We start from the raw sequence: 23,856 nt of genomic DNA, 5'->3' as shown, positions 1-23,856 counted from the left end.
TGCCGGGAATTTTGACGTTGCTCCCCAAGGTTTACTGTTGATGGCGTTCCATATCACAAGTTGTAAATTGTCGACAGCTCCATATCGCCATTCTCAATAGTCTTATTGCCAAAATTGACCGAAATTAGCCTTCCACATTGTCGTGTAATAGCCGAACACAAGACGAAGACCATTTTTGTTCGTTGTTATTAATCAAAAGTAAATCGTTCCATCTTTTCGTCAAGATCTTGTGACTCTGCTTGTTGACGTCTTTTTTTCTCTCCTCAATATTGGCCTTGATGGCAAAACAGTTTAGACATTTCGAATACGGCAACCTCTTGCTGACGAATTCCCTTTTTTTTACCATTTTCGTTTTAAATTCAACGAAAAATCAGGCCAAGAATTTGTTAATTTTTTCTTCGGCTTTGCCGAGCAAAATGAATGAGAAAAACGAAAGTAAAAGATTTGAAATTTTAAATGAAATTTTATTTGAATCAATAAGAGAGAAAAACAAAATCAAAGGAAAAAAACAAAAGAAACTGGACCAGCTCGCCTACCATCAAAATAGTCGCCCACTTGCTCGGCTACATCCACCTGCAACGCACGTCAGAAACTGACGGACTCGTTTGAGGGTACTGAAACCCCCCGTCAAGGTGTTAGTCAACTGTACACTGGCGTGCGAGTGAAGACGATCTAATTCTTTGCACCGTATATAGGAGCCATGATAACTCAACTTATATACAAGTGCCAGGAATTTCGAAAGTCTTCACTTACATCCCACCAGCGACCAGCGAACCAACTCCGTCGACGGGTTCATCCGCCAATCCCTTTGGATTGTCACGAGGAGGCAACGTCATCGCAAGACGACAACTATTCCGATAGGCAAAACTGACGTCCAGCTTCAATAACTTAACTTTAAAATTTAAGAAAAAAAAAAAAAAATAGAAAACTAGCGAGAACCGGACTTGAGTATTTCGAAAACTGTACGACAATTGGCTAGCGTACCCCAGATGCTGACGTATCTGTTTTCTAGCGAGGGGGGATTGATGCATACAAAGTTGTCGAAGGACAATTTTCTCAACAAATATTTGTTGGAATACTTGTTATATCTCAAATCCAGGTTGGTGCACTCCAATGTCACTGTCAATTTTTCGCAGACGTCGGAGCAAGCGGCCAGTCGACGTTCAGCATCTCCTCCGGTGATAAAAAGCTCGCCCTCGACAAAACTTAGCCCCACCCCATACTCTTCTTCTATCCTTTCGGCATTGCAACCATTTCGTCCAATAACTTTCCCGCAATCACTTTTCGATATCCCAAACACGACGATTTGATCGACGTCAACTTCTTTTTCTACGGTTGATTTAATGTAAAATTCAGGTAGTACAGCCGACGGTTGCTTAGTAGATACCTTGACGGCTTTCTTCTCAACTGAGGTGCGTGCAGGAGAATTTTTCAATACGTCAGTGGTGAGAGGCCGATGTGCCTGCTGTGGTACGGTGACCGGCGATTTCGCTTGAGACTTTGTGCAACCCGAAGCTAAAAAGGCCGTTACGACATCAGTTATTTTATCCGATGGACGGATGGGCTCTTCAATTTGGTGATGGTGGAATACTGAGGGTAAAATTTCAGACAAGTTCACGGGTTGTGGCTCGGTGATTGATGAGTCTGCTTGAGGTTTTAATCCAGATGCTAAAAATGCAGTTACAATTTCGGTAATTTCAGTTACTGCAGGGATAGGCTCTTCAACTTGGTGGAATACTTCACCACACCCGACGTCCGTTGTCATTTTCGGTTGGATTTGTTTCTGTTGTAATTCGGTCAACTTCCGAACCGCTTCGTCTTTTTCCTGGTCTAGGGTTCTCATTTGATCCACCAGCTGATTGACCCTTTCGGTCTGTTTGTTAAGGGACAGCTGGAGTTCTTCTATTGTCACCCTACTGGATAGAACAAAACGATCGGCGTCTTCCATTTTACGCCTCAACTGTGAATCGTTTTCGGCCAAACTGAGATTTTTCGCTTCGAGTTCAGTAATGATTCTAGTTTTTGACTCAAGCTCTCGTGTAGCCATGGCCAACTGCAGCGTGTCCAATTTTTGTTCATCAAGGGAAGTCCGGAGTTGCTCCAATTCCACTCGACTTTCTCGATTTTGCTCTTGAAGTTTTGTTATGGTTCTATTTTTGGATACCAGAACACGTTGACTCGAAGCCAGTTCTTCGTGCACCTTGTGCAATTTTTTTTCTTCAAGGCTGTTATGTAGTTTCTCCAAATTCGCTCGGTTATATGCAATAACTCTATCCTTGGCTTCAATTTTGCGCCATAGCCCCGAATTCTCGTTTGTCAACTGGAGATTTTCCCCTATAATGTCAGTCATTTCACGTTTCTTTTCTTCCAGTTCGCATTTGGTAGTTTCCAACTCGTCGTGTATATTCTGAAACATTTGCAGCTTTGATGAGGAGTCTGTCAGTTGTGATTGAATCAGACTCAACTCATTCGCCAAACTTTCTTTTTCCAACACAATCAGTGTGATCATTCTATCCCTGTCTTCAATTTTTCGCCTTAGACGCGAATCCTCATTTGCCAAGCGGAGATTTTTCTCTGTCATGTCAGTAATAAGACTTTCCTTTTCTTCGAGTTTGCTTTTGGTAGTTGCTGACTCGATGCGGAATTGTCGTAACTTGGAATGGGAGTCTGTCAGTTGGGATTGAACTAGACTCAACTCATTCTCCAAGCGCTCTTTATCCAATAAAATCAGGTTTTTTTCAATCGCACTAGATGCGATAATTTTATCCCGGTCTTCGATTTTTCGCCTTAGTTGCGAATCGTTGTCGGCTAAACGGAGATTTTCCGTTTCAAGTTCAGAAATGGTTGTATTCTTTGTCTCTAGCTCACGTGCAGCCACGGCAAACTCACGAGTGTCCAATTGTTGTTCAGCAAGGGAAGTCCGGAGACGTTCCGATTCCGCTCTACTGGATTTAAGAAAATGATTGGTACTTTCCAGTGTTCGCCTTAGTCGCGAATCCTCATTTGTCAAGCGAATATTTTTTACTGTAATGTCAGTAATAAAACGTTTCTGTTTTTCGAGTTTGCTTTTGGTAGTTGCTGACTCGATGCGGAATTGTCTTAACTTGGAATGGGAGTCTGTCAGTTGTGATTGAACAAGACTCAACTCATTCGCCAAACGTTGGTTTTCCAATACAATCAGGTTCGTTTCGTCGACTTTTGCCTTCAGACGAAGAAAACTTTGGTTGTTCAAGTCTTCTCCGTTGGCAGTCGAAAATCCATCGTTAATTTCAGGTCGGGGAAGTGCATGCTGTTTGGTGCATGCAACGTCAGGTTTAATTTTATTCAGGTTAGCAGCCGAACGCCGAGTTTGTGATTCGGTCATTCGACTGAAGAATTCCATGATCCAAAGAAAAAGGCAAGCAAATATAGTTACTTCCAAAGTTCCGATCATTTTCAAACTGTGTGATAGTTCGTGATAGTTTGTTTGCAATTCAAAACTGCGATATACCTGCTAATGCCGTTGGGGTAGCTTATATAGACTTGCCAGGGGAATCCCGTTTTGCACTGTCAATTTTCTCTGTTTTAATCGGATTTCTAATTATGTTTATGGTATTTAACTTTTTGTATTGATTTGAAATCATACTTTAAGGTCTAACGAACATTGTTCATTTAGTTTTGAATTAATTGCAATTCATTTTAATTATTTAATTGCATTTTGAAATACAGGTTTTCGGAATTCCGGTTGGGATTTCAATATTCCCGGTCTGGACATGTCTGGAAAACGACAGGGCGCCCATAGTGGTGAATCCACAAACTAAAGAAGTATTACGTAATAGTATTACATAATTTTTTAATTCTTATCACTTTTGTATTTTTATGCGTTCGGTTGTAGGCCTATCTTTAATATTTTAATATGTTTTGAAATACGTGGGAAGAATACGTTTGTATGTTTTTTTTTAAATGGTTTTATGTGTGGTACTCTCTATTTAGTTCGTGTGGTACTACCTTGATAGTGGCGTTCAAACCAAAACAATAATTTTTCAAACAAGTTAAAGTTTAGTATGGTTTTCGTAACCAATTTTTTATTTATTTTTTATTTAGATAAACAGCATCCCGACTGGAGAAACTACCGATGTTGGCCGAGTTACGTCCCACTTGATTCTTCCCCTTTCTTTAATGTCCAAGTGTACACCCATGTGAGTGTGGGTGTATTCACGAGGACCTCCTTTTTCCTATCCCGCCTGGTGGATTCCACTTTTCAACGGATGGAGCACCTGTGGATGGATGCCTGACCGTATACTTCCCAGGCTTAAAGGTAGGAGAAATACATGTCTATTCTTCCTTTTGGACTGTTTTGTAGTGTTGATTGTGAATCGTTATGGAGTACGATTATTCCGGAGCTAGGCGGTTGACTATCGCACTGTTTTCTCTCTTGTCGTTTTTAATGACTCAGTAAGTAACCAATGGAAGGGGGAAACTTAAAATGGAAAATGTTGTAGAACGACTGCAGATCAGGCCCGGTTTTGTACTCACAACTTTGTCTGTGGGTTAAACAATCAAATTAAAAACACTTGAAGCCCGCTTGAATTAAAGTGCTGGAACTAGAACATTTTCTAACCAAGCTCTACCTGACGTCGCCCGTCGCACCTCCTCGTTAGCCAATTTTTCATGAGCTAGAGTCACAAACTCTTAAAATAATTAATTGCGATTCGTTTCATTGTGGACGTTCTTAGACGTGCACGATCAATTACAATTGCAGCCTGGACTCGTCTCCCCATGCTTCTCAGGTGGTTATTTCTGAAATTTTATTGCTTAAGGATTGATTTTGTCGTCCAAAAAGTGATCTTGGACATTTTGGTTCAAATGTTGATTTTGTGATGCAGCGAAATATGTCAGGCTAAACTGTCTTCAATTGGCCTTTGTCTTTTAGAATATAGGGTGTCAATCCTGGTTAATTCAGTTCAAACTGCACATTTATTATTATTCACATCAAATCTTTCCATCTCATCAAACATTTTCTGTTTGATTTCGTAATTTTTCGAGGTAGTCGACGACATCCGACGATGATTTTCTGTTTTCGGGTTCATCCGCCAGCATTTTCAGGATCAGTTCTTGACTGTACTGCGGTTCAATTTCTGTCATCACAAAAAGACATTTTTCATTATTCAAATGATCCTGTTTAGCGGATAAATTAAATGTGGCCTTACTTTCGACATTGACAGGATTTTGATTCATAATGTTTGATTGAATTTCTGAATGTTCAGATCCAAATGGATGTTTGCCATGCGATAGGAAATATCCAAAGACGAGACCTTCCCCAAAGACGTCGCTCTTCAGGGTTGCCTTTTGCAGCTCTGGGACATTTCTTTGGCCGTTGTCCTTGAGAATTTTCAATTTTAATATTTCCGGTGCCAAGTAGTTCAAGGTCCCCTTGATTTCGGTCACGTCGTAACTTCCCGACTCGTCCACCGGTTCGCATAGGCCAAATCCCGACCATTTCATCAAAATTTTATTATCGGCTTTCGAACCCACCCAGATGAGAACATTTTCCGGCTTGAGATCGCGATGGACCAGTTTCATTTTGTGAATGTAGTCGAGTCCAGTGGCCAACTGGTAGAGAACTTGGGCAGGGGGAGGCATTGGGCCGCAGTATTTCCTGGGATCTCCTTCTTTCAAAAATAGTCTTTCCAGCGAGGCTTGGCACAACTCCAGAGCGAACAATCTGTTACAAAATAATTCATTCTAATTTAATAATAAGGTAATAAAGAACTTTCTTGGGTACGACATTTACCTCAATACTATGCCGCTCTCTGCGTGAAACAGTTTGACTACATTGGGGTGGTCAAGTTTCCTTAAAGCTTCTTCTTCTTGTCTGGTACCTTCTGCGTGTAGGAAAACTCTTTTGACGGCCACCGGTCGACGATTGACACCCCAAACTCCTTCAAAGACGGTCGCGTAGCCTCCCTTTCCCAGCACTTTATTCCCGCAATCGATTTCCATGTTGCTGCACCAAGAGTGTAGCCCAACACTTGTATTCCGTCTGCTGCTGCTGTCCAGGGAGACAAAGTTCTATAATGAGAGGGCGGGATGACGCAACCGAGAACATTAAGACTCGTGACACAAAGTCTCGTCTGGTCTGTAACTTGAAACGTTTGTTAATTGAATAGCCATTTTTGAGGCTCACAAAGGACTGGTTCGATTCATCACGGTCTATCGGGACTAAAATGTCGTGACGGTTACGACGGGGGGAAATCACTGACTTTGGTGCTGTGCGTTATTCCTTGGCAGAGTTGACCGAAAGTAGAACACCGAAAATAAAAGAACAAAAATCGAGCTGCAATATGAGCCGTTCGGAAGTCATCCTATATTTTGCTAGAGATAACAATTCGAGTATCCCCGCCGTCACGTGAATGCTACAGCGCTTTTTTTTGGCAGGACGCCAGATATTCCAATTGTGTATGGCCGTATGGGTGTATAAATAGGAAGGAATGGCATTTGAAGTAGTCTTTCTTATTAGTACCCAACGGCGGCGTAGAAAACAAACAATCGTTCTCGAATGCTGCTGCTGATAGCCTCAATGGACTGTGAAAGCCATGTCCCCATGCACTCCCATGCAGATTAATATCAAAGATAAGAGCTATAGCTCTTTCTTGTTTATACGTCGTGACTTGAGACTAAATTGAAGGCTGTAAAATGACTTGATGATTTTTTTCCCTTAATTTTCCTGGTTATTGCCAGCTGTTATTTTTTTGTCCTTGACGGCTTATCCTGACGGTTATCAACACTACGGTTTTAATCTGCGGGCTATAGCTGACCTTTCTATTTCACCTGTTGTTACGAGTTTGAAACATGACTAGCTGAAAAGGACTTGAATCTTTTGTTAACGTAATGCCAAATATTGATGACTATAAGAAATTTAAATGCCAAAATACTATTTATTTTCTTTATTATTTCGAATTAAGCTAAATTTGTTAACCCAATTAAAACATTACATTTCATTCACAGACAAATTCATTTGAGAAGATGAAGGTTAGATAAAAAATTGTTCATGCTGTGTAACATCAAATCATGAATCATCCCAATGGCACTCATAAGCATTCTAAAAATCAAAAGAGTTATATAAATATTGTGTACAATTATTGAAACAAAAAAATCATTAGACAAATTTTGTAAATTATATAATTATATCTCTGTTAATATTCCGCTTGTGCTGATATTTGTTTTTTGTTCATGTTATTGCAAACGTTAATTATTATTAATCTTGGCATTAGCATTGGTCACGAATATTTCAAATTTTAGATAGTGATATGAATGTGTTATAAAATTCTTCACATGCTTATGATATGTGAATCTTCTTTTTAGGTGATGTCATGGACATGGAGCGCTCCCCGTCAATTTCCACACGTCTCGTGAACGCGACTTCCTGATCCGCCGCATGTCAAGGTAGGAGACCATGTCGTTCTTTCTTTGCTCTTCGATTGCGCCTGTTTGATGAAGTTAAAGTAGGCTATTGCGTACATCAAGGAAGCGCACTTCCAGAATTTCTGGATGTAATCAATCGTTGAACATTTTAATTTTCAGTGAAGACACACGACAGAGGACTTTGTTTATTCAAACTGTGTGAGTTTGAAGAACCATAGCACTCGAACTTAGATTTTTGGGTCATTTGACATCCTATTGGTCATCTGAGTATTTTCTCAAACAAATAATCTTCATCCAATATTGTTAGAGAAATGAAGTCAAGGACTTGTTGTTGGCAGATGGATGTCTGTATCTACTCGCTGCTTTCGAAAAGAACAACAGCACAGATACTTTTTTCCCATTTATTGTTTCGTTCTTGGGAAAGTTTTGGCCTTGCTGGGGAATGGCCAAATTTGCGTCTTGTTTTACGTCTTGCGTATCTTCAAAAGACGGTATATATCTTGAATTCACTTCCGTATCTGGAATTACAGCGCAATATTATTGCGCCAAGTTCCATGACATTCTCTCTTTGGCAACTCTGAGTATCACTATCTGACGTAAAACACACTCAAATATGTTGACTGTACAAGGAGATGTCCAATCTGCGATGGCTGGCAACAGATGGCTTGTTCTTCAACGCCCATTTCGGTTTTAAAATTCTTTTCGGGTTGTCGTGAAAAGAAACATAAAGATTACTGCTTTTCGTCGTCATTTTTATCTTTGTTGTTGTCGTAAGATCCTCTTAGGGGTTTTTTTTTTTCTTTTCTTATTAGACTTTCCAATTTACAACACCCGCAAGTTTTTTTATGGATTTTGCATTTTTTTCATCTTCGCTCTTTTCTTATAGCCATTAGCCCATTAGCGGGTTAGTTAATAGAATTTGTAAAATTAACAACGTCATTTCAAACTTAAATGAATTATTGAATTATTAAAATGTCTACCGTGCCCCATAACACCATTGCCTAATGCCTGTCAAATATTATTTTCACCTGTACACAATTCATTAAGCTAACTTTCTAACAAACTGTAAAGTCTCTGACGTATTCACTAAATTCGAATACCGAGGCACTTTTCACGTTTTTTTTAATGATTTTAAAGTAAGGCAATCTAATGGCAATTTTTTGTGTATCCTGTCGATTTTAAGAAACTCTCTTGACCCGATTCCAGTTCAGCAATTTCTTTCAAGTTACTGCCGAAATGTTCGTCTTGTTGTGAATGTTTCAAATCGAAAAAAGTCTCGTCCCATTTCACGTTCGGTTTAGAACGCGTTCCGATTGGATTGCTGCGTTCGAACGGTTTCAGGTACATTTTGATGTCGCCAATCAGTTGCGCGTCGGCTTGGATCATTTGGGCAATATCCATCAGCAATAATCTCATGTACTCTTCGTAGCGATGGCAGTCGAATGCGGTCGTCTCCGCTGGCCCCAATAACTCCCCACTCAATTTGGCGGCTTTTTTGAACAACTGAATGGCCCTTTTCGAGGATTCCGATTTGATGATGGACGGGAATTCTTGCACATTTTCGACCAATAATACGCACAGACGCTGAGCTTGTTCCGGTCGGTAGATGTGCGATAGTTTTTCATACTTTTTTTCCATGTTCTCGTTGGACACGACTTGTTTCTCGATATCTGTCATCAGGTGATAATAGACGCAATAGGTGGCACAGTATTTAAAGCGATGCTGCAGTCGCGCAAAATTGTCCTCGTTTATGCTATTAAGAGCGACACAGTTGGAGCAGTGGTGGCCATGCCACACTGTAATGGACAAGTCTTGATCCGAATTGTCGGCATCGTCTTGACTACAATCACTTATTTTATGTTGCGTCGGCGATAACGGCACTGGCGAATGTTGGCGTGTTTTTTTCTTGGGTGACGACAAACCAACGTCAGAGTGCTGCTGCAATTGCTGCTTTCCAATCCGATTACTCGTCTTCACATCAGCAACTGTTTTTTCTGCCACGTGAATAATATTTGCACCGCCTTTCCCGTGATCAATGAGGTGTCCCTTTTGGGTCGGTGCTTTTGTTGGTTTTTGATCTTTGCTGGTTCTTCTTATTGGTAAATTATTTCTCGAACACTGACGAGGTGTTGGTGTTCTGCGCACAGCAATTGACGACATGACTGATGTCATCATAGATGAGTTTGACGTGAATTTCATGTAACTCACTTAGGCCTATAATATCACTGATGCACTTGAAATTCGAACCGATCAACCGATGATGATGGTATACGCGCAGTTGGCAAGTTGAATCGTGCGAAGAGTGTGGTGACTTTGCACACGTGGTGTTGCTGTATATATAGCCAAAAAATGGCGTGCTGAGTTTTTCGGCAGTTGTCCGCAACAGGTGGCTTTCCACTTGGCAAGATTTCATGGTGTCAACCTCCAGATTCTTTCCGGAGGCTTTTCAGTTGGCGGCGCGCGCGCTGCTGCTGAAGGTGCTTGGCTATATTTACGACTCATTTGTTTCTTTGACCTTTTTGGCCCGCATTTCGATGGGATTTTCGTGTGAAATCCGTCTGAAATTTCGAGTCAAATTATCTTGCGTGATGTGTGATGGGTCTTGTAATTATTTGAATAGAACATACGTACTCGTCCACCCATGCTTGTTATTCTTCACCAAAAACTTAAGACATTGTAACATTGGTCGCATCTCTGTCCTCCGTCGAGACTTTGAGCATTTCTACGGTCCCGCCCCATACAAAACCCGTATAAATGCCTGGCGGTTGTGGCCAGTCTTTCCTTCTTCACTTGACAACGAAGAAACTCTGAGAGCAAGTTGCTCTCTCGTAACTCTTGAACGCAGTTGAGCAAAATAAAATCAGACGAGACGATTCAAAAAGGGGAAACAAAGGTATTGGTCTAAAATGCTTTTTGCCTAAAAATTTGATGGACATCATTTTGAGCCTTGCGGTTTGCATGAAATCAAAAGGTTTCGGAAAAATATGGATCCTCAAGGATTTGCTGACGTGGGATTGGCTAATATGATTCACGGCGACTACTACCGAACGAGCGCCAAAGCCAACGAACATCGACGACCCGTTCTACTGCAGGCCTGGCTCGCCGAATTTGCCGATGTGGTTTCCACGAAGTGATTTTGAATCCGATTTATGGATCTGTTGCTGGTGATGGTAACAATGCCGCGCTTTACCATGGCATTCAGAATAAAGGCGCCATTGACATTTTGAAAGAGAATGTCGACTGTTTGGCGTCGACGAGTTCTTATTTCGTCTCGGTCCGGTCAGCTGATAATCGGAAACGAGTCCAAGAAGCTTGCGCCAAGATTTTGAGGCAAGTGTGGGCTAAACGGAACGTGTTTACTCATCAGCGGATAACCAATTCGGATTTCTTGAGGGACATGCTCGGTCGAATGATCGAATTTTGCCATCTGTTATTTAATCATGAGATGGACACTGACAGATCGAATGCTTTCCAGTCGCAGTGTGAAAAGGAATTGGTCAACATGGATGTTGAAAATCATCTCTACTAACCTTTGTCGATTCAAAAGAGAATAACAAAAGACACTTTCAGTCGTGAATAATAATCTGACAATTGGAAGCTTCTTTTGTTCTTCTTCTCCATTTTATTGCATCTCATCTGCTTTGATCTAACCAACGATTGATTTTCTGATGTGGCTTGAGTTGTTTGCTGTCTCTGTTGAACGAAATATCAGCCGAACTGAATAAAACAAACGTTGAATTCAAAATTCCCAGGCTTGGAACGCAATGGAACGTTGTTGAGTCAAATCATATTACTGAATTTAAGATGTTGAAACTTTTTCTTGAAGCTACAAATAACTTTTTATTGCTATATCCTTGATGTGACACTATTTCAAATTCTCCTTCCAGTCATATGTGATGGAAGAAAAGTTGTCACTGTCCATTTGACTCATTGTTATGGGCCAATAAAGCAGTTGCACCTTAGAGGAGGGAAGGTGCGGCAGCCAGTTTTTTTTTTTTAAATGGAGAAACCAGCAGACGAAGAAGAAGAATTCGCTAAAAAGCCGATGATCCTGAGCTTTTATGCCAAAGCTTTTTCTTTTTTCTTTCCTTTGGCTATTATTGCACGCACTCAACTTTATTATAGCCTACACGGGGAAATGTTTGGCTGCTGACGTTATTTTATGTGCTGCTGCGCCCCGGGTTTGTTGTGTTTAGTTCTGATGATCCGCCCATTGCTGCCCAACCGGCCAACTGGTAGAGAACTTTCGCAGGGGCAGGCATCGGGCCGCAGTATTTCCTGGGATCTCTTTCTTTCAAAAATAGTCTTTCCAATGAAGCTTGACACAACTCCAGAGCGAAAAATCTGTCTTAAAAAATGATTCATTCTAATCTAATAATAAGGAACTTTTTTGGGTACGACATTCACCTCAATTCTATGCCGCTCTCTGCGTGAAACAGTTTGATTACATTGGGGTGGTGAAGTTTCCTTAACGCTTCTTCTTCTTGTCTCGTACCTTCTGCGTGTAGGAAAACTCTTTTGACGGCCACCGGTCGACGATTGACACCCCAAACTCCTTCAAAGACGGTAGCCTCCCTTTCCCAACACTTTATTCCCGCAGTCGATTTCCATGTTATATATTTAATCCAAAGTTAATATCTTTAACCAATTTTATACTAATTGGAGACCACCATTATAGAATATCTCGACCACTGTTGCCAGAACGAGTACTGACGTTAAAACTCGACAACGTGCATTGCTGTTTTAAATTTTGAGGAATTTTTAATCTAGGCTATTTAGTAGGCCTATCACCTTTCTAAATTCAAGATCTACTTTTTCTAAAGAAATATTTTCAGTCTGTTCCTGTCGGTATATACATATAGACCTAGTAGCTATAACACATGGAAAGTAAGAAAGCAATTCAACTATAATGATTAGTTTATTACCATATAAGTGAAATCAAGAACAAACACCAAGCCCCAAGTAAAGCCGATTATTGATTATGAAATCTACGTTGAAAGCTTTAAAATTTAATCAAACAAAAAATAAACGTGATCAAGAGTCATTATATCGTCGATCCCTAATTTCCCTTTCCAGTTGTTCCTTGATGGAGGACAAAGTTCTTGAAGAGTAGCTTGGGGGAATTCGCGTCGAAGGTTTCTTGTTGTAATTTTTGGCAATTTCGTTGTAAGTAGCTAAAATGTATTGACGCAATGGCAGTTCTTCGTTGATGCGAGGATCATTCCATCCAGGAAAAGCCTTGGCATAGTCGCTGTATCGATAACGGACATCGTTGTTAAGATACTCTCTAAGAAACGCTGTGTTGAAAAAGGGAAACATGACCATGCTTTGAAAATATTCTAAATTCTATGTTTTCAAAACGGAAACACAAAGTTTAAAAAATGGAGTAAATTTATTTTTCTCATTTTTACCTTCGCGCCACTTTTGACATTAAACCTAATAAACGCCCCTCATTAAACGACTCATGATTTAACTAAACATTGCGTTAAGAAAAGGAAAAAATGTTAACTTTTTGCATCTCTTTGGCGGGATGTAAAAAACAAACATTTTGAAACATTAACAAATGAAATAAGTATATATCGCGTGATTTGGTTTGATAATCAAGTTTATTGCAAACCTTATCTTTAGTTTGTATACATCCTTGCAGAAAATTATCAACGGCTTGTTTCGTCCAAATTTCACACAGCGGTGGTAGAATAATTATTCAACATACTTAATAAAAGGCCCGTGCCACTTGTTTGATATGACTGCGATGGGTATTGAACTCGGGACTCCCGGGTCCTAGTTCGATGCTGATCCACTGTGCCATTCTATTTATGTTACGAATCTTTCACAATCATGGCATATTAGACGATGGGCGTTGGGACCTTTGAAAATTTTTCCGAATATCCAAACATCACTTCCAATTCGCTTCGTAGCACCCATCACACACACCACACAAATGAATTAAAAAACATTATGTGAGCCATTTGGCGACACACTCGATGCATAGATATGCTTAGTCAACAATATCGACCGACAAACTAGATGTATAGGCCATTTCACGCACCGTGCCAATGCACGTTACGTATGTTTAGGCAATACGCATACATATAGCATACGAAAGAAACAGTACTTAATGAAAAGCTTTTTTTACACTAGTTGTATTAAGTATGTTGACTGATAGTACTTTTGGGACTTTAAGTACTTAATCTCTTGAATCGTAGTTATTTGAAAAAGTTGTTTATGGCTTTCTTGAAACTATGTTTGGAATTGTCCCCTCAATGAATTATTTTTATCTAATAAAATGAATATATAGAGGATGCAGAGGATTAGATTTTTACCAAATTAGGTATAAATGCATTAGCTGCAAATTACGGTATTCAACTTTAAAGTTAATTCATTTATTTATGTAAATAAAATTTTGTAAGAATTTCGAGAAATATGCAAATAAGGGGAGGGATAACAAGGCCATGGCTTCCAGCATAGCCTGGGGTTCTTTCGGGGCGGTTAGGTTAAAAACAAAAAGAAAACAAATGTGTTTGGTTGGGGGGAATCATTTTTGTTTCGAAAAAAATTTCTAAACATCGTGTGTCGGAGGAGGTGACAAACAAGTCATGTTTAGATATAGCAAAACATTAGTTTCCTTTTAGAACACAGCGTTTCTTAGAGAGTAAAATGCACCGTCTTCTTCGTAAGATTGACTGCATGTCATGTGATCCAGTTCCTCAGAGCGTACGTATGATACTCCGGCAACTCCCCCTGGTTGATGGACTGCATCATGAGGTCTGTCTTGTGTGTCGTGATTGGCCGATTCGATGCACAGACTATCGCACAAGGGACAAAAAGCGTTGCATCGAGGTAGTGCTGCTTTATCGTTTGCATGGAATTAATTCTTCAAAATATTCTCTATGATTTGTAATAGCTTCTTGCTTTTCTAGAACTTCAATTAATTTTGTCCAGCAGGCCTCTTGAAATTCTTTCTTTTCTTCGTTGTCACAGTCTTCGTATTCGCCACTGAAATCGATTCGAAATGCCGAGCCTAAAATTTCGCTCTGCAAATAACTATACACAAATTCTTTTCGTAATTGGTCGACCAAATTCTGCGCTCTTTCTTTGTCGACTTCGACTGCTGCCACTTTTTTAATTGCATTTCTCAAATGATTTTTGAAACTTTCCCATTCATTGTCAATGTTGGGGACCTTTTGAGCGATTAAGAGGTGAAGCACGTCTGCGTAAAGTCTCTGAGGATTGGCTATGTAATCGAATACTTGATTCAATTTCTCTCTTTCCAGCAAGTCGATCAAATGGAGATCCATGTGCTTTTGCATGAATCTGGCATCGTATAGCCAACGCTCGTTTCGAATTCTTCGAAAAGTCCTCTGCACCATATCATTTTCAAATGCTGCAGAAAACAAAGGAGCCTTTAAATTATTGTTAATGTATAGTTGGTGATAATTGATAATTACCTGGAATAATCTTTTCTTCCAAGATGTCTGCCATGTTAGAAGCAAACAGCTTGGTCTTTGCCACGCCGTTTGACACCATCATGAAATTCTTGCGCAGATTTTCTTTGTTGGACTCGAGTTTCGCAGGCACCGAGTTTTCTTTTTCCCATTGATCTTGAATTTTTTCCATGAAATTGACTGTAAGTACCATACCATATTGAAACATATTCTGAACATCGGAATGATAAGTAAGTTGGTGTGCGCGTAGTTTGGAATGTATTTCACGAATAATATGAGAAACGATACTATTATCATAACAGAGCGTCACAGCTGCGATTCTGTTGATGGTGTCTCTAACAGAATCAGCACACATTGTGACGCGATTTTGTTTTTTCTTTTCTCTCTAGTTGCCGTTGTCATTTAAAACGCTATCAAACTGTTGTTCTTCAAGTTTTAAGAACGATTGATAGTCCATTATTGAATTGATCTGTTCATCAGTCCATTTTATTTCAGTTTGTCTTTTGTTAATCACACTGCTGTTTTGACACACTTTTTAAATTTCACCTTTCACGTCTATGGTAGGAAATTCCATTTTCGCTTCGTCTAAAATTTTTTGGAACATTTCTTCGAATACTTGATTCTTTTCATTTTCTCTCCATCCGGAAACGTTTGATTTGGTTGATTCGAAGAATTTGTTGATTTGCTGACGCACTTTTTTTTTGTATTCTTCCACACGACTTTCGAAGTTGAACAGTTTATTGTAGGCGTTTTTCAGTTTTAATCTCCAGTTAAAATCTTGATCCTTCTTGTTGCGATCCCACATATTTTGAAATTGGAGTTTCCACTTTTCTTGGCCTTTTTTGTACACCAGTCATTCACCTCTTTATTTAGTTCCTCTACAGCAAGATGTACTTCATTGCGAAGTTTGTCTTCGTAGTTAAAGTAGTTGTTAAAGGAAACTGAAGTTTTTCTTTCTTCGATCGATTTGATCATTTCTGTTTTGACGACTTTTAAGGACTTTTTGTAAGCTTCAGCCAATTTTCGTTTAATCACAGCCAATTTTTGTTTAATCTTTTTGTACTCGAAATCCAATTGGTCAAACATTGCATGTTCCATCACAGTGACGAAAGTAAAGGTGAAGTTGGCGGAGAAGATACATTCCCAGACATTTTTTATGCAATTGGAAAATGCGCTGATGGATCTACTTTGCCACATTTGACCGCCTTCGACACTGTTAAAAATGTATTTTTTTTTCGACATTATGTATATGTCTAAAATAGAGATATGGTAACGAAAAACGATAGCATATATCGTTTTTAAAATTTTCTGATATAAGTATTGCTAAAACTGTAATAATAAATTACGTAATAAGACATTTACGAGAAAGATATATTTTAAGGCCGAAAAATGATATAATATATTACGAAATGTGATACTTTTTTATGTCGAAATTAATCTGCGTATTAAAAACAATTTATTATAGTCAAATTTGTTATTAAAATGTACTATTTTCCGATATTTAAAAATGAAATCATATTCGTTAATATGAAATCTTTACTATTGATTTTCAAAAAACAGATATTGATACTTTTATTTAATGAAATAAAACATTTATTAAGTACCGTTTCACAACAATCAAACATTACTTTAACTGGGACATAAATTCATAACCATATTATCTTATCGAGAATCGTGAGTAGTTTAATAACCTGCCCTATAGAGCTGCCCCCAAATCACCAGAACAGGTACATCAGAACCAAATTTATCATAATAATTGTCAAAGTAGCTCAGTGGTAGAGCAGTGGCCTGGCAAGCTATAGATCATTGGTTCAATTCCCAACATCACTATTTCTAATTTCTGAATTAAAACAATTCTCGAAGACATCACTTTCCCATAACTAAGCGCCGGAAACAATATATTCAATACCCGGACAATTCTGTAATACATATGCGTAATACAAATTTTTTTTTTGTATGGGTTACATGCATCTATATTAACGGTAACAGGGATTTTAAAATGTTAATAAGAGATATAATTAAAATATCATTTTTCAATAATTATGTAATACATTTTTAGGCATAACTATCGTTTTTTGAAAACAGTTATTTAAAAATGTCTTTCTGGCGGAAATCGGTTTTAGAGATTAAAAATATCGAAAAACGATATTCTTTTTTAACAGTGGACCTTTGTCACACGTTGATGGATGTGTTCCCGAAACTGTATGAGTTCTTGTCTGTATTCTTCATCCGGCACATCACCTGGCGGTTTGGTTTGTTTGTTGACGTTTCCCAAAATGCAGACGTCACTACGCGACGAGTAGGTCGAGGTGAGATTGAAATTGGCGAAAGGACTTTCCGACTTTAAATTACTCGAATTGCCAGTCATATTTTGGACTTGGCTGAAAGCTTCGTGAAGTGAAGTTCCTAGTGTTTGAATGATGGTGTCTAACTTGTTTTTCTGTTCCGTGTCGATGCGGTTGTAAACGAAAAAGATCCTCGTGCGAAGTCGTCCGCCGTTTTCTTTGGCCAGTTGGGAATCTTGGTTGGCCATTAAAACGATCGGCAGGAATTCTTTGACGGCCGCATCGTTCTCGCCCGGGATGACGATGATGGTCGCGTCCGACAGTAAAATGCGCAGAGTTGCCATTTGATTGTCCCGTTTTTCGCTTCCGGCCAGGCCGTGATATTCCGGTGATCGTGTCCCTTCCGTGTCCAGCAGTAAAATGTAGTCGTACTCTGGTCGGCCCTCGAAGGCCAGCAGCTGCTCGGCTGCTGCTCGGCAGCATTCGGATGCCGAACATTGTGTTGAGCAAAGTCGATTTGCCGCTGCTCTGGATGCCCATGACGGACAAGACAAAGACGCCTTTTCCTTTCACCAATTTGCCCAGTTGGAGTAAAACTTCTTCCACCCACTGCAAGTGGATCAAATTGGAGTCGCCGTCGAGTAGCTCGAGGCAGAATCCGTCCAGTAAATGCTGAGCTGCCAGTTGGGGAATTTTTTGAATTATCGACGAACGCTCTTTCGGTTCCGTGTCCATGTAGAGATGACTCAGTTCCCTCCACAAATGTTCCATGTTGAGTGCACTTTCTATCAGGTCGGATTTAGCCCAGAGAAGTTCTTCTTTCGCCCACTCTAAATCTTTTTCATCACCGGTTTTGTGTAATTTGTCGTAGTACGACGTTGACAACCTCTGAGCGTTCTCCAAAAGATGGCCAAGTTCCTGTTTTCCGCGATTGGCCAATTCTTTCTCCAACACCCGGATGGACAAAACGCGAGAGCAAGGGTCTTGGCTGTCAAGAAAACTCAGAAACAGTTGGAGTAATTGGTCGTATGCAACCCTACGGGTGTTTTTTCGACGCCTTTCACGGATGACTTTGATCTTTTCTTCTTGGTCACGTACAATTTCTTCCTGCAGTTGGTTTTCCATTTTGACCTCTACGTGTTTCGATTCCTGCATAAAATCTTGCTGTAGCAGAAATGCGGATTTCTTTACCAAATTATATTTGACTCGGACCGATCGCCTAATTCTTGACTCGATTTCTTCCGGTGACACGCAGTACAACGAGCTGTACCCTTCCGCTTCTAAAATGGGAATTTTGTGCAATTCCCATCGATTCTTTTCAAAATAACGTTGAGTCGACGTTATCTGTAGGCAGGAGATAATACGCGATTTTAATTCGATTTTTGATACGTCTGAAAGTTGGTTTTCTATGAAAAAATGATTGAATCCATTGACTTCTTCACATTTCGTTTACTGCTCGACCTTTCAAACGACGGTTTCCAAATGCAACTAGTTGACTTGTTCGTCGCTACTCCGTTTGAAGCGTCTTTTGAATCGATTTCCCTTTTTTTCTCTTCTGTCATGAATGAAGAGAAGAAACTTTCTGATGGAACAGTCGAATCTTCAATCATAAAACAATCGGCAAAACGTCGCAGAAATGACCACAGTGGCCTGAAATCTCCAATGACGTGAACGACCAAGACGTTTTGAATCGTTTGGGTGCCGGACTTGTCTGCTGTCACTATGCAGCCACACCCAATTTCGGCCAACATATTTTCCGAAGTTATATTACTTTTTGACAAATCGAGGGCATGGAGGCTGAAAATGTTGAAGACGCTTTTCAGAATGTCGCAAGTCTGACTCTTGTCCCTCTGGCGGCAGGAAATGACAGCGACGCGATGCAAGGACTTGTCATTACCCAGGCTAATGTTGGCGATCCTGGGCAATGTAACGTGCTTTAGCAAGCTTAGATAGTGTTCCTTGGATTTGGGAACGAAAAGCGGAATGGCAGACCTCCTTTCCAGCAACAGACGGAAAATCTCAGCAATGCCGGTGGCGTCAAATTCGTCGATGAGTTGCAACATCGTATCGTAAAGGCTGTCGGCCCCAGAATGAGTGCCTTCATTATCTTCTGCAGATAAGAAAGAATTAAATGATAAAGCATCGTCGTCTACAGTTACATCAAACTTCAGGGAGCTGTACCCTCCCAGTAATTTTAAAATGGAAATTTTGTTCCCCAATTTCCATCGATTGTTTGCAGAAATAGGTTGAACCGATCGCGCAATTCTTAACTGGAGTTCTGTCAAGTTGTTTTTCTGAATATTCAAAAATTTTATTTTCGAAACAACATCGGCCGATGAAATCCTCTCGTTGGGATTGGCCTTCAACAGCATGTTCATGATGATCGCGTGCATGATGTTCTTTTATTTCTGCAATGATGATGAAACACCCAAATGTAATTTGCTCTTAAAATCTGGCTTATTAAGAAAGGAACATACTTTTCAGATTGACTGGTTCATTGTTGACAATGTTTAGTAGAACATTTAAAGCTGAACCAAAAGGATGATCACCGCCTAATAGATAATAGCCAAAAACAAGTCCCGCGCTAAAAACGTCGCTCTTGACTGTTCCTCTTTGACGAATGTTGGGTGATGTCAGTGATTTCAGTGATGTTATGGTTGTTATGTTATAGCGGATCATGGTTTTACCCGAGGTTTTACCATCATTTCCTTCCTCTTCAAATATCTTCAATATTTCAGGGGAATACCAGTTGTCGGTTCCTCTCATTCCACTTATGGAATGACTTCCTCGTGGGTTGACTTGTTTGCTAAGTCCGAAATCGGCCCATTTCACCACGACTTTTTCTCCAGTGGAATCCACCCAGATGAGAACGTTTTCCGGCTTGAGATCGCGCTGGATCAATTGGTTTTCATGAATGTGTGCCAATCCCTTGGCCAACTGGAGGCAAACATCCTTTTCTGGGGCCATTTTATCGCGATATTTTTTCTGTGCCTCTTCGCCGTGGAATAATTGATGCAGCGATAATTGGCACAGTTCCAGCGCATAAATTCTGATTGGATAGAACACAAATTTTAGAGTATTTTTTTGTTTTCTTTTAAAGCCACCTGCAATATTTACCTGAAATCAAGGTCGCTTTCAACGTGATAAAGTTTGACGACGTTTGGATGATCAAGTTTTTTAAGAGCATTCTCTTCTATGTTGTTTTCACATTTTGCTAATTCAATTCGCACGGAACGCAAAATGAAATTTTCGAACGCTTGATTAGCAAGAGTTCTAGAATTAAACGGTGGTGTGATAGAATGTTGGCAATTAATAGAATCTGTCTATCAGCCTTATTGTCTATTCATTTAGCGTCAGGTAAAAGGGTTGCTTAACCGTCTGCCGCATCGCGGTAAAATAGTTAGTGATGTTTAAAGTAGAGTTAAGAAAAGAGGGGGGTAGAGGGGTTTGGGTTAACAAAGAAAAATGCGAACAAATAACAACCCCTTGCTCTTGTGATAGGCTCACACTACCCGCCAATACAGAGTAAAAAGGCGTATATTTGAGCACAAGGTATAGAAACTTTCAGCCACGACTGTATAGTTGGGTTTTATACAGATATGTTTTCTGCTTTTTGATTGTTTCGGTATAGAGATAAACCCACTACGGGATATATTGCCCTGGAGATGCGGCTGCTGGCCACGGCCACAGCTACTGGGCTGTCGGACTCGGCCAGTCGGTCGGTGGTCGGCCAGAAAGGGAGCAGTTGGCCGGACTCTTGTCGACCATGAAGACGGTAAAGCAGCGAGCTGTCCAACTTCCAGTATGTGATGCACCTCAACACGCTGACCAGTCGCTCCTATAACGACCTGATGCATTACCCACTCAGATCCCGGTGTCGGGCTCGGGGCACCGTAAGGCCATCGTTTGGGATTTGTCGCGTTCCACTTTCATCCGCCAGTCGACGGGGCATAATGCGCCGCTTGCGGCCAACGACATCAACGACCTGACAGGCGACATCGCCACCTGCACAGGCACTTGGCTCCACCTCTGGTCCATCTATAAGCGACGCACTGGCCAGCGTCATCATCCTGGTGAGCCAGATTGGCCACAGGTAATTTAATGTAGAAAGACTTTCCCTGGAATTTCTCTTATAATTGTTTGAAATTGTTGCCCAGGTTCCCAACGAGGAAACGCCGCACAAGTGAGGACGGAATAGAAACGGCCAAGGCTCCTAATCTCGTCGAAGAATCGGAAGAGGATTCCATGACGCCATCCGCCAACAGTTTGTCCATCAGCTGCGGCGACAGCAGCGAACACGAAGGGCCCGACAGCAGTAAACTTTTATTCCACTTTTCTTTATTAATTACTTTCGTTTTAATTGACGACTCTGTTTCTATTTTTCAGCTTCTTCGCCCGTCCCGACCCAACCGAAGGAGGGGAGGAGATTGCATCGCCGGAACAACCGGAACAACAACAAACGACGGAGCCGTTGCAGACGAGCCGGAGCGATTCGAGTCTGAACGAACGTTCGTAATGATTAACGAGTCTAAAGTGAGGAAGAGCGACATCAGCAGACGCAAACGCTCAAGGCTAACGTGGTGGCCCCTTTCGTCAGCCAATAGCCGGGAAAGAAATCTCGCCACGTCCTGAAAGAAGGATTGGATTATTTAAATCTCAAACTGGACTGATTAGATTTACGGGGGGCGGGGCAATTTAAATCACATGCTGAAGTCAGGTGTGTAGATGATTTCTAAATTAGGTTTTAACAAGCGATCCACGATTCAAGTAGACCGAAATCCCGGAGCGGCTTTCCAGATCTAAATCCGGAAACGCCCTTAAAAATATATAAAAAATATGGTCATGTTCGTCTCTGCACGCCGGATTTACCTGCGTTTGCAGAAAGACGAAATTCCCGCCCGTTTACGAGATATTAAGCGTTAAAGTGTGGTTTTTTTTAATTTTGTCAGAAATGGGGGGTGCTTTTACATCGCTTTTCGGAAAAGCGGGGGAGCTATAGTAAAAACTAATTTTATAGAAAGGTTTATTGCTATGTCAACGACCAAAATCCAAAAGGAATTTTCTTTCCGGATTTTATTGGTTGAGTTATGACTAATTTCCTGAGAGGCTCATTTTCCCCTTTTCCCTCTCTGTCTGGCAGCCATTTTTATTGTACTCTCCTCCGCGCCCCTTGCGGAAGCCAGCTTGGTTCCTATAAATATAAAGGCCGATATGACTTCTATGGGTCTAAAATGAAGGCCAACAGATAAAACCTTCTGCTTGCTGAGATTTTGTTAGCTGAGATAGCAATAAACCTTTTTATACAATTAGTTTTTTCTATAGCTCCTTCGCTTTTCAGAAAAGCGATGTAAAAGCACCCCCCATTTCTGACAAAATTAAAAAAAACCCACACTTTAACGCTTAATATCTCGTTAACGGGCGGGAATTTCGTCTTTCTGCAAACGCAGGTAAATCCGGCGTGCAGAGACGAACATGATTATATTTTTTTTTATATTTTTAAGGCCTTTTCCGGATTTAGATCTGGAAACCCGCTCCGGGATTTTGGTCTACTTGATTCGTGGATCGCTTGTTAAATGACAGTCATGTTTTAGCAGATGATGCTAATATAATCGACATTCCAATGGGCCGCATTTTTCCCTCCGGTTTGCACACAATCAAATGCATTTTTCTTTTCTTTTTTTTAAATATGATTATTATTTTAGAGAGAATTTGACTTGGGGCAGAGTTGTCTGTGCACTTGTGCAACCTGACCCCCATGACTCGTCAGACGAAAATAAATGAAAATAAGAAATTCTATTGATGATTCCATTGTTTCTGTACATACATTTGACTCCTCCCAGCTCCCATTATTTTTTTATTGCAACCCATTCAACGACGATAAGAACCGCGCCGTTGCTTTTTTTCTTTTCCGTGTTCCTTCTGTTTAATTTCGTGTTTCCTTCCCGTCAACAACGAAAAAACATCTCCTGCCTTTTGGCGACGCCCCACAGTCCATCACAGACACAAGAAATTAAAAGTCACAAAAAACATATTTGACTGTATGCGCGCAGCGAGTTTTTGTGTGCATCATGTAATCATGTAGACATGCTCCCCCCTCCCCCAGCGGCTCAGCCAAGCAGAAAAAATGGAAAAAAAGTTGTTAACATTACATGGTGTTTTATACAGTCGCGGCTGGAAGTTTGTATACCTTGTGCTCAAATATAGGCCTACGCCTTTTTACTCTGTATTGGCGGGTAGTGTGAGCCTATCACAAGAGAAAGGGGTTGTTATTTGTGCGCATTTTTCCTTGTTAACCCAAACCCCTCTACCCCCTCTTTTCTTAACTCTACCCTTTAACATCACTAACTATTTTACCGCGAAACGGTAGACGGTTAAGCAACCCTTTTACGGAACGCTAAATGAAATTTACGAACGCTAGATTAGCTAGAGTTCTAGAATGAAACGGTGATGTGACAGAATAGTGACGATTAATAAAATTTGTCCATCAACCTTGTTCTCTATTCATTTAGCATCAGGTAAAAGGGTTGCATAACCGTCTGCAGCATCGCGGTAAAATAGTTAGTGATGTTAAGGGGTAGAGTTAAGTAAAAAGGGAGTAGAGAGGTTTGGGTAATAAAAGAAAAATGCGCACAAATAACACCCCTTTTCTCTTGCGATAGGCTCACACTATCCGCCAATACAGAGTAAAAAGGCGGGTATTTGAGCATAAGGTATACAAACTT

The 23,856-nt window shown here is 40.4% G+C and overlaps 4 protein-coding genes and 1 long non-coding RNA gene across 5 annotated transcripts; 1 reads left to right on the top strand and 4 right to left on the bottom strand.

Annotated features, from left to right (window-relative positions):
* Positions 1–749: 749 nt before the first annotated feature.
* Positions 750–3,382, bottom strand: LOC124200568 (restin homolog). Its single transcript, XM_046596834.1, has 2 exons — positions 985–3,382; positions 750–892 (listed from the first exon to the last, which is right to left on the bottom strand). Exons 1-2 carry the CDS (start codon positions 3,380–3,382, stop codon positions 750–752), a joined length of 2,541 nt encoding a protein of 846 aa, XP_046452790.1.
* Positions 3,383–4,937: 1,555 nt separating this feature from the next.
* On the bottom strand, positions 4,938–6,357 carry LOC124199396 (serine/threonine-protein kinase/endoribonuclease IRE1-like). The gene is made up of 3 exons (XM_046595198.1): positions 5,774–6,357; positions 5,190–5,704; positions 4,938–5,117 (listed from the first exon to the last, which is right to left on the bottom strand). Exons 1-3 carry the CDS (start codon positions 5,980–5,982, stop codon positions 4,990–4,992), a joined length of 852 nt encoding a protein of 283 aa, XP_046451154.1. The 5' UTR covers positions 5,983–6,357; the 3' UTR covers positions 4,938–4,989.
* Positions 6,358–14,255: 7,898 nt separating this feature from the next.
* On the bottom strand, positions 14,256–16,038 carry LOC124200567. The gene is made up of 2 exons (XM_046596833.1): positions 14,853–16,038; positions 14,256–14,788 (listed from the first exon to the last, which is right to left on the bottom strand). Exons 1-2 carry the CDS (start codon positions 15,202–15,204, stop codon positions 14,256–14,258), a joined length of 885 nt encoding a protein of 294 aa, XP_046452789.1. The 5' UTR covers positions 15,205–16,038.
* A 981-nt stretch (positions 16,039–17,019) lies between these two features.
* Positions 17,020–20,521, bottom strand: LOC124200566 (serine/threonine-protein kinase/endoribonuclease ire-1-like). The gene is made up of 4 exons (XM_046596832.1): positions 20,505–20,521; positions 20,252–20,407; positions 19,612–20,183; positions 17,020–19,542 (listed from the first exon to the last, which is right to left on the bottom strand). The coding sequence occupies exons 1-4, from the start codon at positions 20,519–20,521 to the stop codon at positions 19,295–19,297; spliced, it is 993 nt and encodes a 330-aa protein (XP_046452788.1). The 3' UTR covers positions 17,020–19,294.
* Positions 20,522–20,717: 196 nt separating this feature from the next.
* LOC124199395 lies at positions 20,718–22,512 on the top strand. The gene is made up of 3 exons (XR_006876828.1): positions 20,718–21,227; positions 21,292–21,449; positions 21,521–22,512. It is a non-coding gene; the product is annotated as an uncharacterized LOC124199395 (long non-coding RNA).
* The last annotated feature ends 1,344 nt before the right edge of the window (positions 22,513–23,856 follow it).

The sequence above is a fragment of the Daphnia pulex genome, chromosome 8 (genome assembly GCF_021134715.1).
Source record: "Daphnia pulex isolate KAP4 chromosome 8, ASM2113471v1".
In the NCBI taxonomy this organism is placed as follows: domain Eukaryota; kingdom Metazoa; phylum Arthropoda; class Branchiopoda; order Diplostraca; family Daphniidae; genus Daphnia; species Daphnia pulex.
Note: the sequence above shows the minus strand (reverse complement) of the source record. Positions and strands in the feature narration are given on the sequence as shown.